Raw genomic sequence first — 20148 nt, forward strand, 5'->3', positions numbered from 1 at the left:
AGACTGCAGTTGGATTGGCAAGTTCCTTGCAGATTTTGGAAAGTTATTTTGTGTTATTAGTCGCTCCAGAGATGTGGGCCCTCATCCTAGAGCAAATAGAAAAGTGGTAATGCCTTTGGAGCAGGCAACGGGCCAGTTTGTCAGAGGAGGAACCCGAAGACTGCCACTTCAATTCAGCAACTTTGCACTTACGTTTCAGGGATGTGAGAATAGAATCGTTCCAGCCTTGCTTGGTTGCTGGTAGCTCCTGCATGTGACATGTCAAGTATCTAATTGATCCAAATCTGATACATTTACAAATGGCATGGACGAGAGAACAGAAGAATAATTTCCAGGTTGGTCCTGGGGCCTGGCTTGCTCCCTTCCCCTTAAGCAGGCATGGCATGCCAGCAATGGGCCGGGCCTAGTGGAGCAGAGCAATCAAAATTACAGGAACTTCAAAAAATGGGACTAAGGGCAGGGCTGCTGCCTGCCACTTCCGGGCTCACGCACAGCAGTCATTTCCTTCCTGTGTGTGCGTGTGATTGTAAACTTAACTGCCTTTTCTTTCAAATTATTTCTAGAAAAGAATTAAAGTTAATAAGTGAGAAGTCACTGTCACCGGCCCGGGCTGTGCTGGCTGCAGTCAGGAAGGCTGAAGATGAGATGAGAGAGTCTATAGGCAGTGTCCGAGTCTGAGATCCATGACTGGACTGGTCTTGTACACAGTAACACTCGAGGCTTGTGTGAAAAAACATACACATTTTTGTGACAGCACAATTGTTTGCTTTTGAGTCCACCAACCCCCCCCGATTTCTAGCTGAAGTTAGCTACCAGCAGCAGCTGCTGCTGCATATGCAGCGGTGCACGGCCAGCCCGCATGGGTCACCCATCCTGCATTGATATTAAATAATTGATGGCAGCCAGCCCCGGGCGGGCTGTGGCCCAGCCGTAGGTAGAGAGGGTGTACAAGGTGATTGCCCCCTCTCCCCTCTGACTCTGCCACTGCTTGGATGACTCCCATGGCCCTTCTGACATTCCCTGGTCCTCCTGTACATCCTTGTGCGGTTCTTCTTCATTATGCCCGTCTGTGGCATTGGTAACTACTGCACCTTTCACTCTCACTTTTGCTAACTTTTCTGTACCAGTTTTGCTTCTGCTCGCTGCGCGTGTTCTTCTTTCTCCCTTTCCTTCTCGCGCTTTTGCTTACAATAATGAACTATAAGTGCCTGCATTTCACCCGACACCTTTGCTTTGATGCTCACTATTTTATCTAAATCTGCCTGTACCTCTGTGGGGAGACCGCTATGTAGCATATGATAGAATATTGGTATACTCTTATCCCATGTTTCCTCTATCTCTTCTCTCCACATCTCCTGAATTGAGTGAATGAGGGGTAAGGCAGGGATGCCTGGGAGCGCCCACATTTTTCAATTGATGTCTAGCGGATGCAGGGGAACATCTGAGGTCATCGGCCTTAGCCAGCCCAGAACTAAACGAGAGAAAGATCTTTTGGTTGGCTTATGCCAACGACATCGTCCTGTTAGATAGAACTGTTATTGTTTTGCAGCGATTGTTGAACGGGTTGGGCGACTATGCTGCCAAAAATGGGATAGTAATAAACCCGAATAAATTTAAGATCTTAATATTCAAACATCCCAAGAAGAAGATCAACTTCAAACAATGGGTATTAGATGGACAAATAATCCCACAAGTTGAAGAATTTAAATATTTGGGATACAAGGTTTATGCAAGTCCAGCAACATATAACATAGAACAGGATATTCTTACCAAATCGCTATCACTAATCCCTCACTTTCGTGACAAATACTGTAAATGTTCCATCGTCCCGATGATAAAGTACTACTCAGTCAAAATAGTCCCAATAATACTGTATGGCCTAGAAGCCAAACCACAATTGTGGGACCTAAATTGGTCCAAGTTGGAAGGTAGAATTTGGAAGGGGGCTTTAAATCTACCTTGGAGCACCCCTGGGTGGCATTTGCGTTATGAATTGGGACTAAAATCCCTAGGCTGCTTGGCAGAATGGAAACTGCTATCTCTCTTTAGAGAGATTGTAAGTCCTAAACCAGGCTCCCTGTATGAGGATATTAAGGCACATCATGGCCGTTTAAAATCTGGCAGGCTGCGGCGTCTAGAATTCAGAGAAGAAAACGCACTAGCAAAAATAGATTCAGGCCTTGAAACCTTGATTGGCAATCCCCTGAAGGTAAAATGGGAGTTGGAACTATTGGACTGGATAGAAACCATTGCGAAAGTAAGATCATCACTCCCTCAGAACACATTCTTGGTCACTGACAATAAGTTAGGATTTCTCCCACGATACCTAGAAATATCCCCAGATGACAAGATTAGGAAAAACTTTCTTAGGGCCAGGCTCAATATACTGCCTACTAGAAACCAGAAAACAGGGGGACAAAGCTGTGAAATACTGTGAAGGTTGTGTGGTCCCAGTAAATCAGTCCCTCCAGCACTTACTAATGGAGTGTGGAGGAACATGGGCCTTAAGGGTAAAAAAGCTAGGAAGATTTGTGGAAAGGATTGAATAGTTAACATCAGAGAATACGTGGCATTGAATGATATCAGGGCACGAAGTGCAATTGACAGCAGCAGTGGTTGATCTATTAAGGTCCCTAAACCTCCTATAACAAGACAAAGTTAGGGCTAAGGGAGGGGGAGTTCGGGGACACTAGACAATAACATTGGAAACCACCCCAGTTTTAGAAAACTGAAATCCTGGGTACATGGATGAACTTTTAAAGAGCCAGAGACAAAACAGGGTTAGGAAAAGTAGCGCAAGAGAAATTCAGGTATAGTTGGGAGGGAAGGGTGCCATTCCTTGTAATGTGAGGTACCTCACCTCCCTCCTGGTTTCTCTTCCCTAATTGTGGTGATTGGGTTGGGTCTCTGGTGTTTTATTGTAAAAATACATTGTGAAGATTAATATTTTGTACCAAATTGTAAAGGTTTGTTTCTACTGTATTTAGTTTGCAAACCAAACACAATTAAAAAAAATAAAAAAAATGGAGTGAATGTATAATGCAGGTTTCTCGTCTTCCTTGAAAGTGCGAGCCACAATTGATCCTATGTCAGTTTTATCTGTGTATGCTTTTCTCAGGGCATCCCATACACAGGCTCAGCAATTATTGAATGGAGCCCCATCATGCACGTCACTCTCTAGTTGATTCCCAAGGTAGCCTGCTTTCTCCCAAATTGCATTTTTCTGCTCCCCTAGTATGGTGGCGAGCACAATCTTCATGTCTCCTACTGCTGACGTAGCCCCTGCTGTCTGCTTTTCCAAGGCATGAATCCACGTTCCTACTACCGCTGTAAATTTAGGCAGTATCTTCATTAAATTATATTTATCCATGTGCGGCCAGGGTACATAATGTGACCTCCCTAATTCCTTCTGTATCTAGGGGAATTGTTTCCCTCCCTTTCCTTTTTTAGGCACTTTTCCCCATCTCTTCCCCTTCACTATTGACATTCGCCTTGGGCGTGGTCTAAGCATCTCCCTCATGGTATCCATTCCTTCTACTCTTCCTCTTTCTCCCAGTCTTTTTGGTTTTCCTCCTGTTTCCATTCATCTTCCGAAGCATCTGAATCATTATCAACGCTCTGCTGGCCTTGCTCTCTATGCAATATGCTTTCTTGATTCCTTATTTCCACTCCGTTCCCCTCTTCTGTCATTAGTTTGACATTCTTGATCACTGCACTATCCAGTCTTATCAGAATCTCCTGTGCTGCCCATGTATCAGCTTTTATCATTAGGCACATTCCATCCTTCTCCCTTCTCCTCGTCACCCTCTCGAGCTCCTCCTCTGTTTTCTGAATCGCTGCTTCTAGATCTCTACGCACTTTCTTTTCTTATTTTCGTAATAATCAGGTCTGGTACTTTGTTGTTTTTTACATTGTCCCATGATGCTTTTAGTGCAGAAGCTGCTTGGGACCTGTACCGGGGGTTTGTATATCTCATGGTAGGCTGTACAGGATATTTTCCGAGAGTGGGCAGGTCTGTTGGCTGCACAGGCACTGCAGCCTGTGCTGAATTGATGCTCTCGCCTAAAAGGGGTGGAACTGTGGCCAGCACAGTATTTTTACTCAAAATTCAAAAAGGAAAACAAATCTACACCATGTGGTCCACTCCTTCACTCAGTTCTCACTCATTCCAATGCTCACACTCACATGTGTTGTTCTTGCATCAAGTGCATTCACGTTTTCAATGCTCTTCCGAGGACCACCGATGCCATCTCTTCCCTTCAAACAGCCTACACACCTGGCGGCGGTGCAGGACCTCCAGCTATCTGGCAAGCCTTTAGATTACTCTGGCACTCGTTGTGTGCACAGTTTCTGCTCTCTGCCGGTAGGCGCTGCTTACCCAGAAAAATGAAGCAGAGGAGCTCCTAGCCCCTTGGATGGGCCTGAAATCACATCACAGGTCACCAAATGTAAGGAGGCCCAAGAACCTGATCAGCCAAAAATCTATCCCAATGAGCAAAATAAGTGCATGAGTAGCAACAAAAAAAAAGGTGTATTACACACAGCCTCGGCTGGGAACAATTCAAGGATTATTCTGCATGTTATCATTAAATGGCGGTTTATATAGGAGTGTGTGACATGGCTTTGATGATATCACAAGATAAATTTAAATGAATACTCACTGATTGGACAGTGGTTGTTGTCCCCTAAACATTTCTATATAGTACCTAGCCCTATTGGCCCTATTGGCCTTACATACCCCTCGTGACCAGAATGATGACCTCCTATTAACACTGCCTTAATACTAAGGTTATCCAGCTTCTCTATTTCTGATTGTTTGTCATACATTCTTACATTTTGTAACATGCACATTATTTCCCTACTGGCAATCCCACCCTCACGTGTTTCATGGTGGGTTTCTTCACCCTTCGTTGACCAATCATTTTGTGAGGTGTAGAAAAAATGAATACATCATCCCTTTCTCATGGGACTCAAACGTTGACACCGTTGAAATATTTCAATTTCTCTTCGGAAACATGTTTCACCTTTTGAAGCTTTGCCTTCCTTTCCAATCGTGGGACTATATGACTTCATGAGACATGTTTCTTGGCCTTTGCTGAAAGACCATTTGCAAATCTTGAATATAAACATATGTGTAGATGTGTGTGTGTATGCAAATATTTTTGGTTTCGTGAATGTAGTTATTTGTTGGGCAACAAGGTTACTGCCTTCCGCCATCCTTCCACGATAATCTACTGTTTTCATTGCCAATGATCCTTTCACTCTATTATTCTCAATTATAATTCCCTTGTTGCTTGGTACCAGTGGCTTCAATCTAAGTGGCCATTTTCCAACAGGGGGCAGTGTGTTTCCTTGCTGCAATTGTCCATTACTCAGCGCACTACCTGTTCTCACCAGGATGGTAACCTTCATCTTGGAAGTTCTGAACATTGCATAAGAACAGTATTTGTTATATTGTCTCTCTCATGATGAACCTGCGCTTCTAAACAATCCCTGTGCGGCTTTTCACCTCTGCCTCTAAGGGCTCTGACCTTGTTCGTGCACTCTCTAGGATGGACATGAATTAAGCTTATATTAGACTGGGGAAATATCCATGTGCTTCTGTGACCTAATAACCTATAAATGCCCCAGAAGGTTGCATCTATTATGATGCCTATATTTGTATATGTGCAATCTAAATTTGAATGCAATTAATAGGCGGTAAGATATATTTGACCTGTTATTTGTAGTTATCCCCTGTGCTACTACTACACACCTTTTTCCACTGCTTGTGGTGCCTTTTGCATCTTTATTTGCGTATACATGTGTGGCAAACCTAATGCACTATGTGCCTACTGCTTTACATCACATGGGCTCTACTTCCAATGTGCGTTTCTGCTACACATTTCTGCAGGACATTTCTTCATGGAATGCTCTCAGAACTGTATCTCTTGCCCTTCCTGCTCACATAAAGCAATAAAGGCACACTTGTAACTGGGGCCAGAGGCATTTTAACAGCCCCCAACCCACTCTATAGGGATTTCCTTAATGTGTACTTCCTCTCATGTTTGGGGCATTGGGGGGTGCATCCCTACACATGCCTTCATACCAGCACTCAGTGTAAATGAATGCTCATTGTTTAACCATGCCTGCTGAGCCAAGGAGATGTTGCCAGCAGCTGTTCCACATTTGAACATCACTTTACATGGGCATTGTAACTTAATTAATGATTGTTTAACCTGCAAGCAGCAATTAACATATCTGCATCACAAATTAGCTGGAGTTTGATTGTGTGGATGTGCCTGCAATGTATAGATGTGTTTTGTGTTTGATTGTGCAACCAGTTGCACATGTGTTATATAGGGTCTAAAACCCTGTGCAACATGACTGATCACAATTTGTTCAGTACATGTTAATCCATAAACTGTGTCTACCTACGCTGCCCACAATACCAGCAATACCAACAATGATGCACTCTCGACCAGTGTTATGTGCACCACCCACATTACGAGGAATGTAGGATTATTTGTCAATGGCAATCAAAAATGTGATGTGGTGGTGGAGTTAGTATCATCAGCTTTCTCTTACCACTAGGTTGCCAGTATCCATGTGTTGGTGTTAGTGACCGACTTGAAGGTAATGCAGTTTCCAGCAACAGTGATTCATCCACCATGATAACGCATGCACTTCCAATGCCACTTATGACCGATGCATTGTGTTTGAGTTCTTGCAGTAACACATGGAGGCCATGTTGCAGATTTCCAAATGGTGGATGTATATATGAAGGGTATATACGTAGGCACATTTTCATTTGGGAATTTATGAAGCAGACATTGAGCTGGGGAGCAACAGTTCTTTGTACAAAGGGGATGCAATTCAGGGAGTTATCAAGGGTAGCAGAAGAGCTGGGATGGGACAACATGGTCAGAATGAGATTTGATTTTTAGATCTAAAAAAGAGGTTAATATATTAATTATTATATTCTTGTTGTTGCATCCATGTGTGCTTTCTAGGCGTTTCATAATTGTACGTGCATAGAAGCAACAGGTTTTCAGTCACAAAATTATTCAGTGACTTTAGGAGAATGCCCAAAAGAGGAAGATTGCTCGACAAAGTTCATCTACTTTCTGATAATAGACGTCATTTCATCATTTATCTACGCTGTTGGGGGCACTCCAGCATACATGATTGTGTTTAGGTAAGTAATGTACTCATGTCAACCTTAATAACAGCCATTATGTCTTGCCACATGGTCAGAGTGAGTGTTGCTTCCTAAATTGTCTGCGCCAACACAATCTTTGAATGGACAGTGTCTAGCAATCACCAGTTTGGTGAGGATTTTGAGCAACTCGAAAATCTAACAGTTCTGTTTTATATGCTGTTTGTTTGTATTTCGATTTTTCATAAAATGTTCTTATTCAAATGTAAATGGAAAATGAATACGCGGCTGTCCTTTAAATATGTTTTGCCTGCCCTATCACAGAATGTTAATTGTTTATGATTTTTTTTTTTAAATTAAGGAAGTCTTTAGGGGCACTTGCATTCTCATTGTACAACCATCACAGTTATATTAATTAATGTTGCAATATGATACAGAAATAAACATTAGCTGTACCGGGCATATCATAAACCAACTTAACGACCTCTCTCTCTCTCGCTCTCTCTCGCTTTCACTCTATGCCTCTGACTCTTTCTGTGTGGGTGAGAGTCGTGTTGAAGGTGCACACCCCGTCATTGCTACGAGCATTGAAATTAGGGAAATCAGAGAGTTTAAGCAACTGGAATAATCTAACAGTTGTGTTTTATATGCGGCCTATTGTCTGCATTTTTTTTTTCATAAAATGTTCTTATTCACATGTAATTGTAAAATGTGTACGTGCCTCTCCTTTAAATACCCTTTGCCTGACATAACACAGAATGTTCATTGTTTATGATTTTTTTATTTTTATTTGAAATGTCTGTATGGACACCTGCCCTCTAACTTTACAACCCTTCCAAGTAAATTCATTGATGTTGAAATATGATACAGCTGTACTTGCCATATCAAAAGACAAACTTAGAGCACTCCCTCTCTCTCTCTCTCTCCCCCCGTCTCTCTCTCTGGTTCCATGTGTTAATATCCCTGCAAAAATATTGCCATACAAAAATATCGCCATAGTTTTGCTGCCATATTAAGGCATGGAACCTGCAGGGGACACCCCTGCATTATTTTTAAAGGAGCAGGGACACCCCCGCAAAACCCGCTCCCAAAAACCCCAAAAATGACCCCCTCCCAAAAAAATATCGCCTATGGCCGTTCCAGATGACCATATATATGGTGATATTTTTGGTGGGGATAATATGTAGTGATACGCTCTCTCTTTCTATCTCTGTCTCTCTGTGTCTCTGTCTCTGTCTCTCTCTCTCTCTCTCTCTTTCTCACTGTAGGTTGCTGATTCTTTTTGTGATGTGTAAGGAACTCACAGTGGCAAAAGTAAAGACAGTCACAAGTGGTCACAGTTCAAGGGTGTTTATTAAACTGTTAATGCAGGGTGGTAAAATGCCCAAACTAAACCTATATCTAAGAGGGGAGCAAGCGTCAACCATTAAATGAAAATAAGGCAGTCCGAGTGGCAATGTTTCAAAATAAAAGGGCCTATACTAAGAAAAACCTATTGCCAATTCCTTACGCTAAATACAAAAGAGTGTGGGACAGGGTATTCAAAATAAAGAAGAAAAGTGTTCACAAATAATAAGTTTGGATGTGATTGCCTTGAGGTCTACCTTCCCCACGTTTTTAGCACGGGACATGGTGGAACTTTGGAGCAGAGCACACACTTGAGCCTTTCCAGCACAAGTGGACCATTCAATTTCAGCTATCAGGTTCTTAAGGGCGAAGTCTCTTTTCTCTCAAAAGTCTCTTGGCTTCGAGGGCCTGATGTCTCAATAAAACAAAATAAAAGTTAAGTTGTTCCAAATGTTCGTTGTGTGATGGCTTCACCCCTGGGTCCCTCTCTTCTGGGCGCTTCTGGGCACAGACCCCTCGCAAGTCAAGTTCAACAACTTTATCCAAAACAGTTATTTTCTCAATGAGCTTTGGGTGGTGATTTTCCACCCCTGGATCTCCCTCGGTCGGGCTCGGACCGCAAATGCAATGCTCCTTGCTTGCACAAATCTTCACAAACAATTCCTTATGAGCCTTTTATACTTTGCCCCTTTCCAATAGCATCGCTCGGCAGGGTTCACTCTTGCTAATCTCCATGAAGCACAGTTAATGTGCTATTTTCCAATATGCAGGATTCACTTCCTTTAGCTTTCACTACAGTTCTTAGGTCAAAGGTTTTTGACTGTACAGGGATTTTGCTTAACCTCCAGTATGACCAGTTTGACCTATGTTGGCGGCTCTCCTATGGGCTTCTGGTATCTGTAGTTTTCCTCAACATGGGATTGACCAGAGTCTCTCGAGTTAGTACCCCATGGTGCCGGGTCCCACTGCAGCTGGTTTTCCCTTTTACTATTTACAGTTCTTTGAACTTTCTTCAAATGGCCACTTTGCGACTTTCATCCAACACAGTTTGGTTCTTATCAGCGTTCCCTTCGACTCAGCTGCTGTGATGAACTGCTTGGCTTTCCTTGTATCTAGAATCAAGGCCAGTACCACGGTAGCAGGAGTTTCCCTGGCTCCTGCTTATCAGCGTAGGCATGCTTCGTGTACCGTCAGCATCTGCTGCAACACACTTGGGCTATTGTCCTCAGTCTTACGATTCCTTCTGCTGAGGTTTAGCGGGTCTGCATCGAAAAAGGGCAAGGTCGTGTCTCTCCTTGTTAGCCTCTCGATATCTGCCGCCTTTCTCCTCCTCTTGAACTGCCGGGTCTGGATAGCTGTCTCGTTGTGCATTCTGTCTTGCTTGTACTGTGCTCTTTTGCTCCACCTTTTATCCCTGTGGGGAAAGGAAAGGGCCGTCAGGTGTGTGTGATTTTGGTCAATTGTCTGACTTTGCATGACCCTGGTATTGGGACAAGTCAGGTTCACGGCTCTGGTGTTAGTCTGTTGTGTTGTGCCAAAGTGTCCGAGTAAGAAAAAGGGGGGACAGTATTTTTGAATGTACTACGGAAGAGGATGGGGAAAAGGTGTGCAAAGAAGGGGGATTACATGTCTCACCAGTCGATGTCCCACTCCCAAGCACTCCCCATCCAGGTGATCCGCCCGCACGCGTCCACCCCAGGAACTGGACCCAAAAGCGATGGCCGTGTCCTGGTCACTGGGATGGGAGAGAGAGAAGTAGAGTCAAAAGCTACCCTAACCCAAAACGTAACATGGGGTCACAAAATTGCAGTGGAGCTAGATAGTTACTAGCTTAAAGGACAAAAACACCTTCTGATACAAAAAATATATCAAAGACATTTTTTTAATTTACACTAACAAAAAAAACATAATTACAAAAAGTGCCGTGTCACTGAAAGTATGCACCATTGAGCACATGGTTATCTGCACATTCGTGGGTTAGTAGGCAGAGTGATAAAGTTATTACATGTATTGCTTAGGATCACAATACGTTCATATTGTCGACATATAGATTGGTGTTTCTGGTTTGGTATATTGATGACAAGTTACAGTGGCTGTAAAGAGTGAAGCAGCGCTGTAGGCTCTACCGAACGGTCTTCAGGATAGTTAGTTGTGGTCGGAGCGCTGTTAGGGATGCGCGTCCATCTAGAGTATTAAGAATGGACTTGATTAGTCAAGGGGAGGTGATGTCAATGATTAGAGAAAGAAAGAAGGCTGCAAAAAAGTGGACCTACCATGTCGGGTAAGTAGACGCCTGGCTTGAGGTCTTGAATTCCAGTAATTTTGTTTAGGACTGGGTAGCAAACTGCAATAAGTCAGATGCAAGGAGTTAAATATAACAGAAATAAAATAGGTAAATCCTTTATGCCCGTATTGTAGGTATGGAATGGCAGAATTATGCTATTAAGGAGCTAACTGTAGTTAATTAGCAGTGCTGCACGAGGTGCGGCAGAAAATGCCGTCTGTAATAGTTAGTGCAGAAAAATAAAATTAGGAGTGCAGAGGTTACGTGAGCAAAGGGGGTCATGCACCCTTGAGGAAAGAGAGATACTGTGATTTGAAATACTGGTGATGTATTTGGTCGTAGAAAGACAGGTGCCTATGCAGTTGTGATTGAAAAAACCATGGCGGCGTTTTGACACATGTAGTGGTGATCGCCAGTGCAGTATTATGGTTCCGGCACATGGATGGGTCCTGTAACATGGTGAGGAAGCCCAAACCAATAGGGGTCAAAACGAAAATCCCCGAGTGGACGTATTAAATACCTATTTTAATCCATAAAAGAGCTGTGCTGCGTACGGAGCTCTGTCCCGTGGAGCAAATAAGCTGTGTCACTTCTGGAAGTCCGTGGGACGCATGCGCATTGGCACGTGTTTTTGTCAGATAGAAAAAGAATAGAAAAAGTGCTCTGGCTGCATTGCGCATGTCTCAGGGGTGTAGTGTCCAAAGGGAAGAAGTCAATGTGGAGTCGGAACGTATGCACAGTCAAAAACGCATTATCGACTGAGGCAAAAGCTCAAAGCAAAGGTGGCAGCGCCTGTGATTGTAGGCAATGATTTTAAAAATATATACATACATATGTCCATGAATCGTGTTATATTGGTTGTGCATATGGTTATTACATCGAGATGGTCATCATAGTGCACGTTTATAATATTAAAATGTTTCTTGTTGACATCGGTTGAAGAAAGTCACATAAATTAAACATTTTTGGGAAAAATCGACATTTTTTGAAAAATTTGGAGAAACGTGGTCACATGGAAATGGAAATGGTATACAGAAGGTTTTGAAGCCAATGATTGCAGTGCCTATCATTGTGTGCAACGATTCGGAAAAGCACCAGTACATGGGTGCAAAAATCTGCTTTTGCATACGATTTTGTCACCTTCAGGTTTCTCACAGTTGGTAAGAGTTGTGTTGTCAGGTACATATTTCTGGAGGTTACCCAAGCCACTGATAAGAGCAGCACAGCGAGTGAAAAAAAAATGGTATCTTGAAGGAGGGCATGTTTCTTTTTTGGGAAAAGAGCTATAAAACAAAAAGGAAATTATGTCATTGTATTAACATTGCAAACTGGTGCTTTTTAAAATGTCACAAACATATCTAATGATCACCAGCATATATTGTAATCACAATATTAATGTTATATTTGTCTTACTGAGCAAAGCACATAATCAAAATCTATATTAATTTTATAAAACTCGGGTAGAAGCCTGTGTACAAAGGCTTACGTGCATAAAGGAAGACATGTCATAGTATTAATATATTATGTGGTATATTTGAATGTAATTTATGTTAATTAAAAAAACAATTAAATTTTTTCCAAATTTAATAATTTAAAATATAAACCGTAAAGTAGACTTGAGATCATAATATAAAGTTAATTCAAGTAATACAAATTTTAAAATGTACATGAAGAATATTATTGGTATAATAGTACATACCAAGAAATATTATAATTAATAATTACATAATACATCATTACATTGCAACTAAATTAACTGACAAGACTTATATATTTATTTGAAGTATATTTCTTTGAAAACAATGTTTATTGTAAGAATGTTACCACTGTTTAGTAATATATTTCCTTGTTTGGAACCTTGAAGTATCTTAATTTTGACATAATATGATGTATAAACTGGAGACATTGCATCATAAAGTTGTCCCTGACTGAACACTGGTTCTTGGAAAGAATATTCCAACTTTTTTGAAGATTTGACCTTGTGACTTGTTCCAATTGTGACATTCCAAAGGCAAGTTTGATTGGAAACGGTCTACTCCTCAAAATTATTGTTAGTTCACTGTTGGCAGGGGGTAAATCAATTGGTGGGATACATACCATCGGTTTTGAGCTGTTCCTGTGAGGACATCTGCATATATCGGATTGGACTTATGATCTTCAATTAACAATTTGGTTCCATTGCACAGACCTCTTTTTGTGTTAAGAGTTCTTTTTTGTGTTTAAGTATTTTTTAATATTAGGAATACATTGGCATATAAGGCAATATGATACATAAAAGAACATGTTAAATATAAATATAAAGTAAGAGACAAAATGGTTATTCCAAAACAGATGAATAATGCATAATGGCCTAATATGCTGGAACCTACAAATTATATCCTAATGCAAAAAAGGCAAATTCAAAATAAATGTGTAGGTGTATACAGTATATTTTATGAAACGTACTAGACAAACAGTAACAGAAGGGAGGGGGATATTATTCTTTCAATAGGGTATACAGAAAAAGGGTAACATTAGTATTAGATATCAAGGACTAGGTGATGCATTTTCTAAATATTCAATGAATGACTTCCATTTCAATTCGTGTTTACCCTGTAATAGTGGCGATGAAGCATTACATTTCTCCATTCTGTGAATGCTGCAAACAGAGTTCCACTAAATGTTAAAATGCAGACATTTGAGATCTTTCCAATTAGAGGTGATGGTTTGGATAGCTACTGCAAGAAATAGAACACACAGATTGCATTTATACCTATCCAATGCAGGTAAAAATGCTGAGCTGGCCAGATAAAGGAAAGAGAAACAAAGCTCTTGCTGTATACAAAAAATGGTTTAAGTGTACTCCATACCGCTTCCTAGAATGTTTTAGCATGGATACAATCAAAAACAATATGCTTGAAAATACCTCTTGTACACAGACAGCTCCAGCAGTTTCTATCTTGCGAAAAGCCACCTTTAAAAAGAAACAATGGTGTTATAAAGGCCCTATGGTGGAAGAAGTATAAAGTCTGGAGCAAACTTGCAGAAACAATAGCTTTAGAAATCATTTTCCATACAGAAGGCCATTTTAGTTGGGGATATGTCAAGGAGCAATCTAGTTTCCAAGCTATTTGCATTTTCCATGGGACTTTCTCATCTAACACATATGTACACATTTTATAGAACATTGAAGCAGTAAAATTGTGATTAAACATATGCTGCACATTGTTAGCTTGATAAATATTATGGGTGTGTATCAACAAATCCTAATTTACCACAATTGGATCGATCAAATTTAAGTATTGGCACATGAAAATCATAGGAATATGATATTTGGTTACCATCTCATTGAAAATGAGAGGTATCCCCTTAACAAAGAGTTGTCCTACATATTTAATACCTAGAGAGAGCCATGGCTTCCAACATATAGAGGCCGATTCTTGGAATTAATGTGCGCTGAAATTTTCGGCGCAAGCGTGCGAAAGCGTGCGAATCACAGTGCAAGTGTGAAAATTGCAGCAAAACCTGCGCACAACGATTCATGGAAGTCCGTGTGCGTGTAAATCCCTGGATGTGCGCTAAAATTCTGCGTGGCGCAAGCTGGCGCACACGTCTCCAAACAGCGTGCGCTAAGCGCACAGCGACAGCGCACATAGCGCAGTGCACACAACAAAAGTAGGCGGAACAGGGGGCGTAACACATGGAATGCGGAACAACGCGTGAAAATATGGGTGTCACGGGGGAAGTACAGGAGGCAAATGCGCGGAACGCCCACACGCCCGTCTACAACACGTATTCATGGAATCGAACGGGGCTAATGCGTGCGCCAAAAAAGACGCACTAATCCGGAAACACGTACGCCAGCAGAAAGCAGGCGTACATGGACCCGCACAGCATAAAAGTGCACGCAAACAACAAACAAGCTCAGACGCCAAGATGAATATACCATTCCTAGCAGCAGTGGTCGTGTGATACCGCAGGAGGAGGAGGATAGTTAGGCCCAGAATTTTTACTCCCAGAACCAGCCTTTTTGGGATGCCTGATGACCAGGTGTATGGGAGGTACAGGTTTCCACCTCACATAATACTCGACCTGGTGAGTGAGTGGGAGGATGACCTCACATCACCCACCCTGTGCTCCCAAGCACTCAGCCCCCTGGAGAAAGTCCTCAATGTACTGCACTTCCTGGCCACTGGATCATTTCAGCGGACAAGTGCTTTAGTGGGGTGGTGTCACAGGCCACGCAGTTACGCTGCCTACACCAGGTGTTGCGCATCATGACTACACGCCCATCAGTCCGCAGGCACATATACCTGCCCAGAACACCTGCAGAAAGGCAGGCTGCCGTACAGGATTTCTATGGGGTGGCACAATTCCCCAAAGTGCTAGGTGCCATTGATTGCACCCATGTGGCTCTACGTCCCCACAGGGCATCTGAGCACATCTATAGAAACTGCAAGCACTGGCATTCCATCAACGTGCAGGTAGTATGTGATGCCAAGGGAATCATCACCTCAGTATATGCCAACTATCCAGGGTCCACCCACGACAGTTTCATTTACAGAATGTCAACCCTAAACCGGGACCTAGAAGCTGGGCGGCATGGCGATACATGGCTGCCTGGTGAGTATAAATGCCACTGCACATGCATGCATGTCAGATATTAACTAATGTCACAACCCCATTAATGATACCCATCACCACCTCCCCAGGGGACAGTGCCTAGCCTCTGAGCACCCACATGATGACGCCAATTCAGAACCCCACCACGCCACCCGAGGTAAGATACAACACAGCCCATATTGCAACCCGCGGCATAGTGGAGCGCACATTCGGAGTGATCAAGTCATGCTAACGCTCCGTTGACCGCTCTGGTGGGCAGCTGTTATATGCTCCCCCAGTAGTGTGCAGGATCATAGTGGCAGCATGTGTCCTGCACAACGTTGCAACACGCCGGGGCCCTCACATCCCCATCCACATGCACGCCCGCTGCGCATGGGAGGGGAAAGGGCACATGGTGAGGCAGCCCATACGCAGCTGGTGGCTAATTACTTCACCTAAAATCACACCCCTGTGGAGTGCACACAGACCTGACACATACCAGCTGACAATCAATGATGATGACATAAGGGACACTCAACAGTCACAACCATACCATCCTGAGATTGGTCACCTGGAAGTGTTACATTATGTGCATCCCTACCTACCCAAACACCACCAATGCTGTGTCATCAAAAGACATCCATCTATGCTGCGAAATTCATTATCCCCCTTGCTAAATACAACATGAGAAAAGCACCATGTCACCCAACCCCTCCCCAGCTCCACCACCAAACACACCATGGCATGTCATGGAATGTGAAAGCAAACAAAGCAATGCACAAGACCTGACACAAGTGTCACAAAGTACTCTGTCCTTAATGGAAACTGCCCACACACAATATGCTCCCAGTAATGTATAACTAACAGCACACATTACCAAATACTTACCACCAACACAATGCTGCAACACACCATGGAAAAATGCAAAAACATGACAGTACTAAGTTCAAGTAGTGGTAGTCTTACAACCTGAATATGCCAGCACATCGACCCCTTACAACTGTAAAGTGTTGCTGCCATGCAAATGTCTCAGTGTACTGCATACAACATGAACTGCATCTACAAAGTAGACGGCCTTGTGAAGACATGAGGAAGGAACCTGCAGATTAGTAGGAAGACATGGATGCACAAGCACATATCAATACACCATGCAGTGTACAATACAACAACAATATCCACTAGGGATGTCTACACAGTATTGACTACAGACTGCCCACACAGCTCATGGGAGCCCAACGTCACTGTGTAATTCACTGTCACTTGGACACACCCTTTGCAATCCCATGGAAACGGGAAGCAGGAGGGGTGTGAGACTCACGAACCCAAGCATCGAACCCAAACTCAGGACAAGCCTGCATGTGCCCAGCCGGAATACAGTGGATGCCCACGGGAGCCACACCAGGCAACACACTGTAAAAAAAAAAAATCAAAAATCAAAAATGGCCATGTGTGGGCCAGGAGGTTTGGGGGAGGCCACCCAGGAGGTTCGAGGACAGGGTGCACACCAACACCCACCTGCGTGGATGTTGCGAAAAAAAATACCTCCTTGGGCTCATGGCGTGCACGGCTATGCCATTGTGGGAGAACTGCTGTCGCTCTGCTCATCCTCAGCTGCTGCATCAGGAGGCAGTGGCACTATGGGAGGCAGCCCAAGCAAAGCCCTGGTATGGTCCTTCATGGCAGCAAACATGCGGATCTGGAAGGTCTGATTCTGGAGGATTAAAGTGCGGAGATCCCCATGCAGCACATCACGGGTTGCCTGCATTTCTGCACGCATGGCCTCGCATGATGCCCGGATCTCCTCACGTGTTGCCTGCAGCTCAGCTGAGAGCGAACCTGTGAGCTGCTCCAGCTGCTGTTCTGCCCTAACATTTCGGGAAGCCTCAAGTTCAAGCAGACTCTGCCTGAGGTTATGGAATTCTACCCTCAGGGCTTCCCTGTGGCCCTGGGACTCTATTGATATGGATTCGCGCTGAGTCTCCAGTGCCACCCGTCTGTCTCTTTTGGACGCCAACATGTCTTCCCTGTGTGATTGGCAAATGGAGTCTGTTGCCTGCTGTTGTTGCTCCATCTGCCTTTCAGGGGGGATAATGGAAATGGCCACCCTCTCCATTGCCTGAGCCATCATTTCTACTGATGCTGCCTGTTGGGTTGCCATACCGTACATGGAGTTTTCCCATACAGTATTGCCTGGTCGCGCACGGCCACCGCGTCGACGGGCACCACACCTGTTTGGAGCAAGGCGATCTGCACCTTGCTGTGCTGGCACTGCCTGAGGCTGTAGGACTGCATTCCCCCTCTGATCTGCTGGCCCAGGAACAGGATCAGATGCTGTAGAGTGTGACCCTGCATCCGTAACCACCAAAGGCAGACTTACCAACACTGACATCCCCATAGAGGGTTCTACCCCTAGTGCAGGTGGGTTGGACAGAACAGAAGCCCTGCCAGAAACACTTACCTGCGACGGCACACAAGTCTCATCATCCGACTCAGCACCTGAATAGAGGTCTGGGGAAGTGCACCCAGAGGCACCCCTGCACAGTATGGTCTGCAGTAACATTGGGTTTTCACCCACCACCACACCACGTCCCCCACTGGTGCCCAATTGTGCCTGAGATTCCTCCTGGGTCTGCACCATCTCCTCAACCTCAACAGCACCAAGTGCGTCATCACCTGCAAAAACATGAAAGACAACAAATGGAAACAGGCATGAGCACCATAGCACACACATAGGCCGTGACAAGCCAGAGATCCAGTACATGATTTACACATGTCCCACATGACTATAACCCTGCCATGCATGCGCTGTCAAAGAGTTGGAAGTGGAGTCAAAAAGGCAGACACTGGGGAGAGAAAGATGGAAATGCAACACATTTGCAGCATGTTGGGTAGCACTGGCATCACACATCGGGCTGTAAGTGGCATGTCCAATACACATACATGACACATACCACCACACAGATGTCATGTAGCATAGCCACGGTAAATTACAAAACTACAGCAATATGTCAGTGAATCAGTATTGTCACACATCCATGTCACATCGACATGATGCGAAGATTGATGCTGAATAGTGTTGCAAAATATGCATGTGCCACACACTGAAAAACATCCAGTGTCCAAGAACACAGTCATTGTGGGCTGATCAATGGTTGGTCACTTTAACATTACAGGAAACATCTGTCATCTTCCACATGCAAACAGGCCCTAATAAAAAATGTCTGCAGCCCAATACTCCATCGGCCTGAATGGTGTAATCATTACCATAACCAGGTAAAAGTAGTGGCCCAGTGTGGGCTGTAAACAATGACCGAAGCATATCACATATGTTGCAATAGGGCAGAATAATGCGTACTAAAAATGGGAGAGTGGAAACAATCAGCCTGAATGAACACTTACAAAATCTGACCAATGTAGTTGCAAGATGACAGTTCAAGGTAAAGTGCATTAATCTGGGCCTAATTGGCAACTGTGGGCAGAAGGGATACAGTCATACCCAAATCCAAGGCACGTGAATGTATGGGAGGGATGCAAATGGGTGACCCATAACACTCAGGAGTACACACCCTCACCTGGCACTCAATCAGAACCCGTCACCCAAACAACATACACATGGATTACACACACACGCATGGGCACTCACCTGACAATGCGTCGTAATCAGGTAGTTCTCCCAAACCTTGGATCTGTTCCTCTGTGACGAAGGTCCCAGCAACAGACTCATGTTCAGTGAGTTTGTTGTCCTCCTGTGGAGACCCACCGCCAGTCACCAGAGTAGCGGCATGATTTGAGGCCAGCTTGTTCTTTGCTCTTCGTTTCAGGTCATTCCACCGCTTGTAGCAATCATCAGCTTTGCGCCTCACAAATCCAAGGGCACTTATGCGGTCCGCAATGGTCTGCCAGTGTACCCTACGTTGACCAGGTGTGATCTTGGACCCTGCAGTCACCAACATTTCGTGGCTATGTGCCGACACATAGCTCACAAGTGCATCAAGTTCCGGGTCATTAAAGCTAGGCTTCCTTGACGTGCCGGAGTGTGTGGCCGTGTCTGGGGTCTCAGCCGGTTGTGCCAGAGCACCCTTCTTCCTCTTTTTCAAAGGTGGAGCATAGCCTGAGTGGCTTACGCCGCTCTGGTCAGTAGGGGCAGACGCACTGGTGGACTGGGTAGTAGGAGTGTGCGAATGCACAATGACCATAGGCCTTGGTGCAGGCATTGGCAGAAGTGTGATGTTGGCAGGGGGAACATCAGTTTGATGGACCTGGACCGACACTGTCCTGGCTGGGAGACTCAGAGCTGGGGTGGATAGAGCTGCAGCTGCCCCTGCAGCCTCCCCACCCTGCCTACTTGGGGCAGCCGATGACATAGCTGCACCAGATCCATGTGGCTTGGTGACACCAACTTGCACCGCCACACGTGGCCTAGACTTGCTGACCTGGAAGTCAGCCTGGAAGTCATCCTGTGCCAGGTCAGGTGCCACAATGGGCTGGTCCAACAAGGGCTGAGCTGGGATGGTGTCAGCCACGTTTCCCTCTACCATGGTGGTGGGGGCGCATGGGTCCCTGATTGGTCCTCCACACATAGGGGTCTAGAGGCACCCTGCAAATCCCGCCCACGTTCCCTACCGCGCCCACCATGCCCACCTTTTGAAGGTCGGCCACCTTTGCCTCCCTTACCGCTTGGTCGCCTCCCAACCATGGCACTGATGTTGTTGTGCGTATGGGAGTAGCAGTAAACTATTGTCCTGGGCAATTGGGGGTGAAAGGGGTAGGGTACTAGATGGAATTCGTACCCTAGTGC

The 20148-nt window shown here is 44.4% G+C and overlaps 1 protein-coding gene across 1 annotated transcript in view; it reads left to right on the forward strand.

Moving 5' to 3' along the window:
- LOC138513505 (solute carrier organic anion transporter family member 1B3-like) overlaps positions 1-20148 on the forward strand; it is a 636965-nt gene that overhangs the window by 421655 nt on the left and 195162 nt on the right. Inside the window, exon 11 of the mRNA XM_069628420.1 lies at positions 6993-7177. Coding sequence (XP_069484521.1) covers positions 6993-7177 — 185 coding nt within the window. The remainder of the gene's footprint in view (positions 1-6992; positions 7178-20148) is intronic.

The sequence above is a fragment of the Ambystoma mexicanum genome, chromosome 12 (genome assembly GCF_040938575.1).
Source record: "Ambystoma mexicanum isolate Mex_15411 chromosome 12, UKY_AmexF1_1, whole genome shotgun sequence".
In the NCBI taxonomy this organism is placed as follows: domain Eukaryota; kingdom Metazoa; phylum Chordata; class Amphibia; order Caudata; family Ambystomatidae; genus Ambystoma; species Ambystoma mexicanum.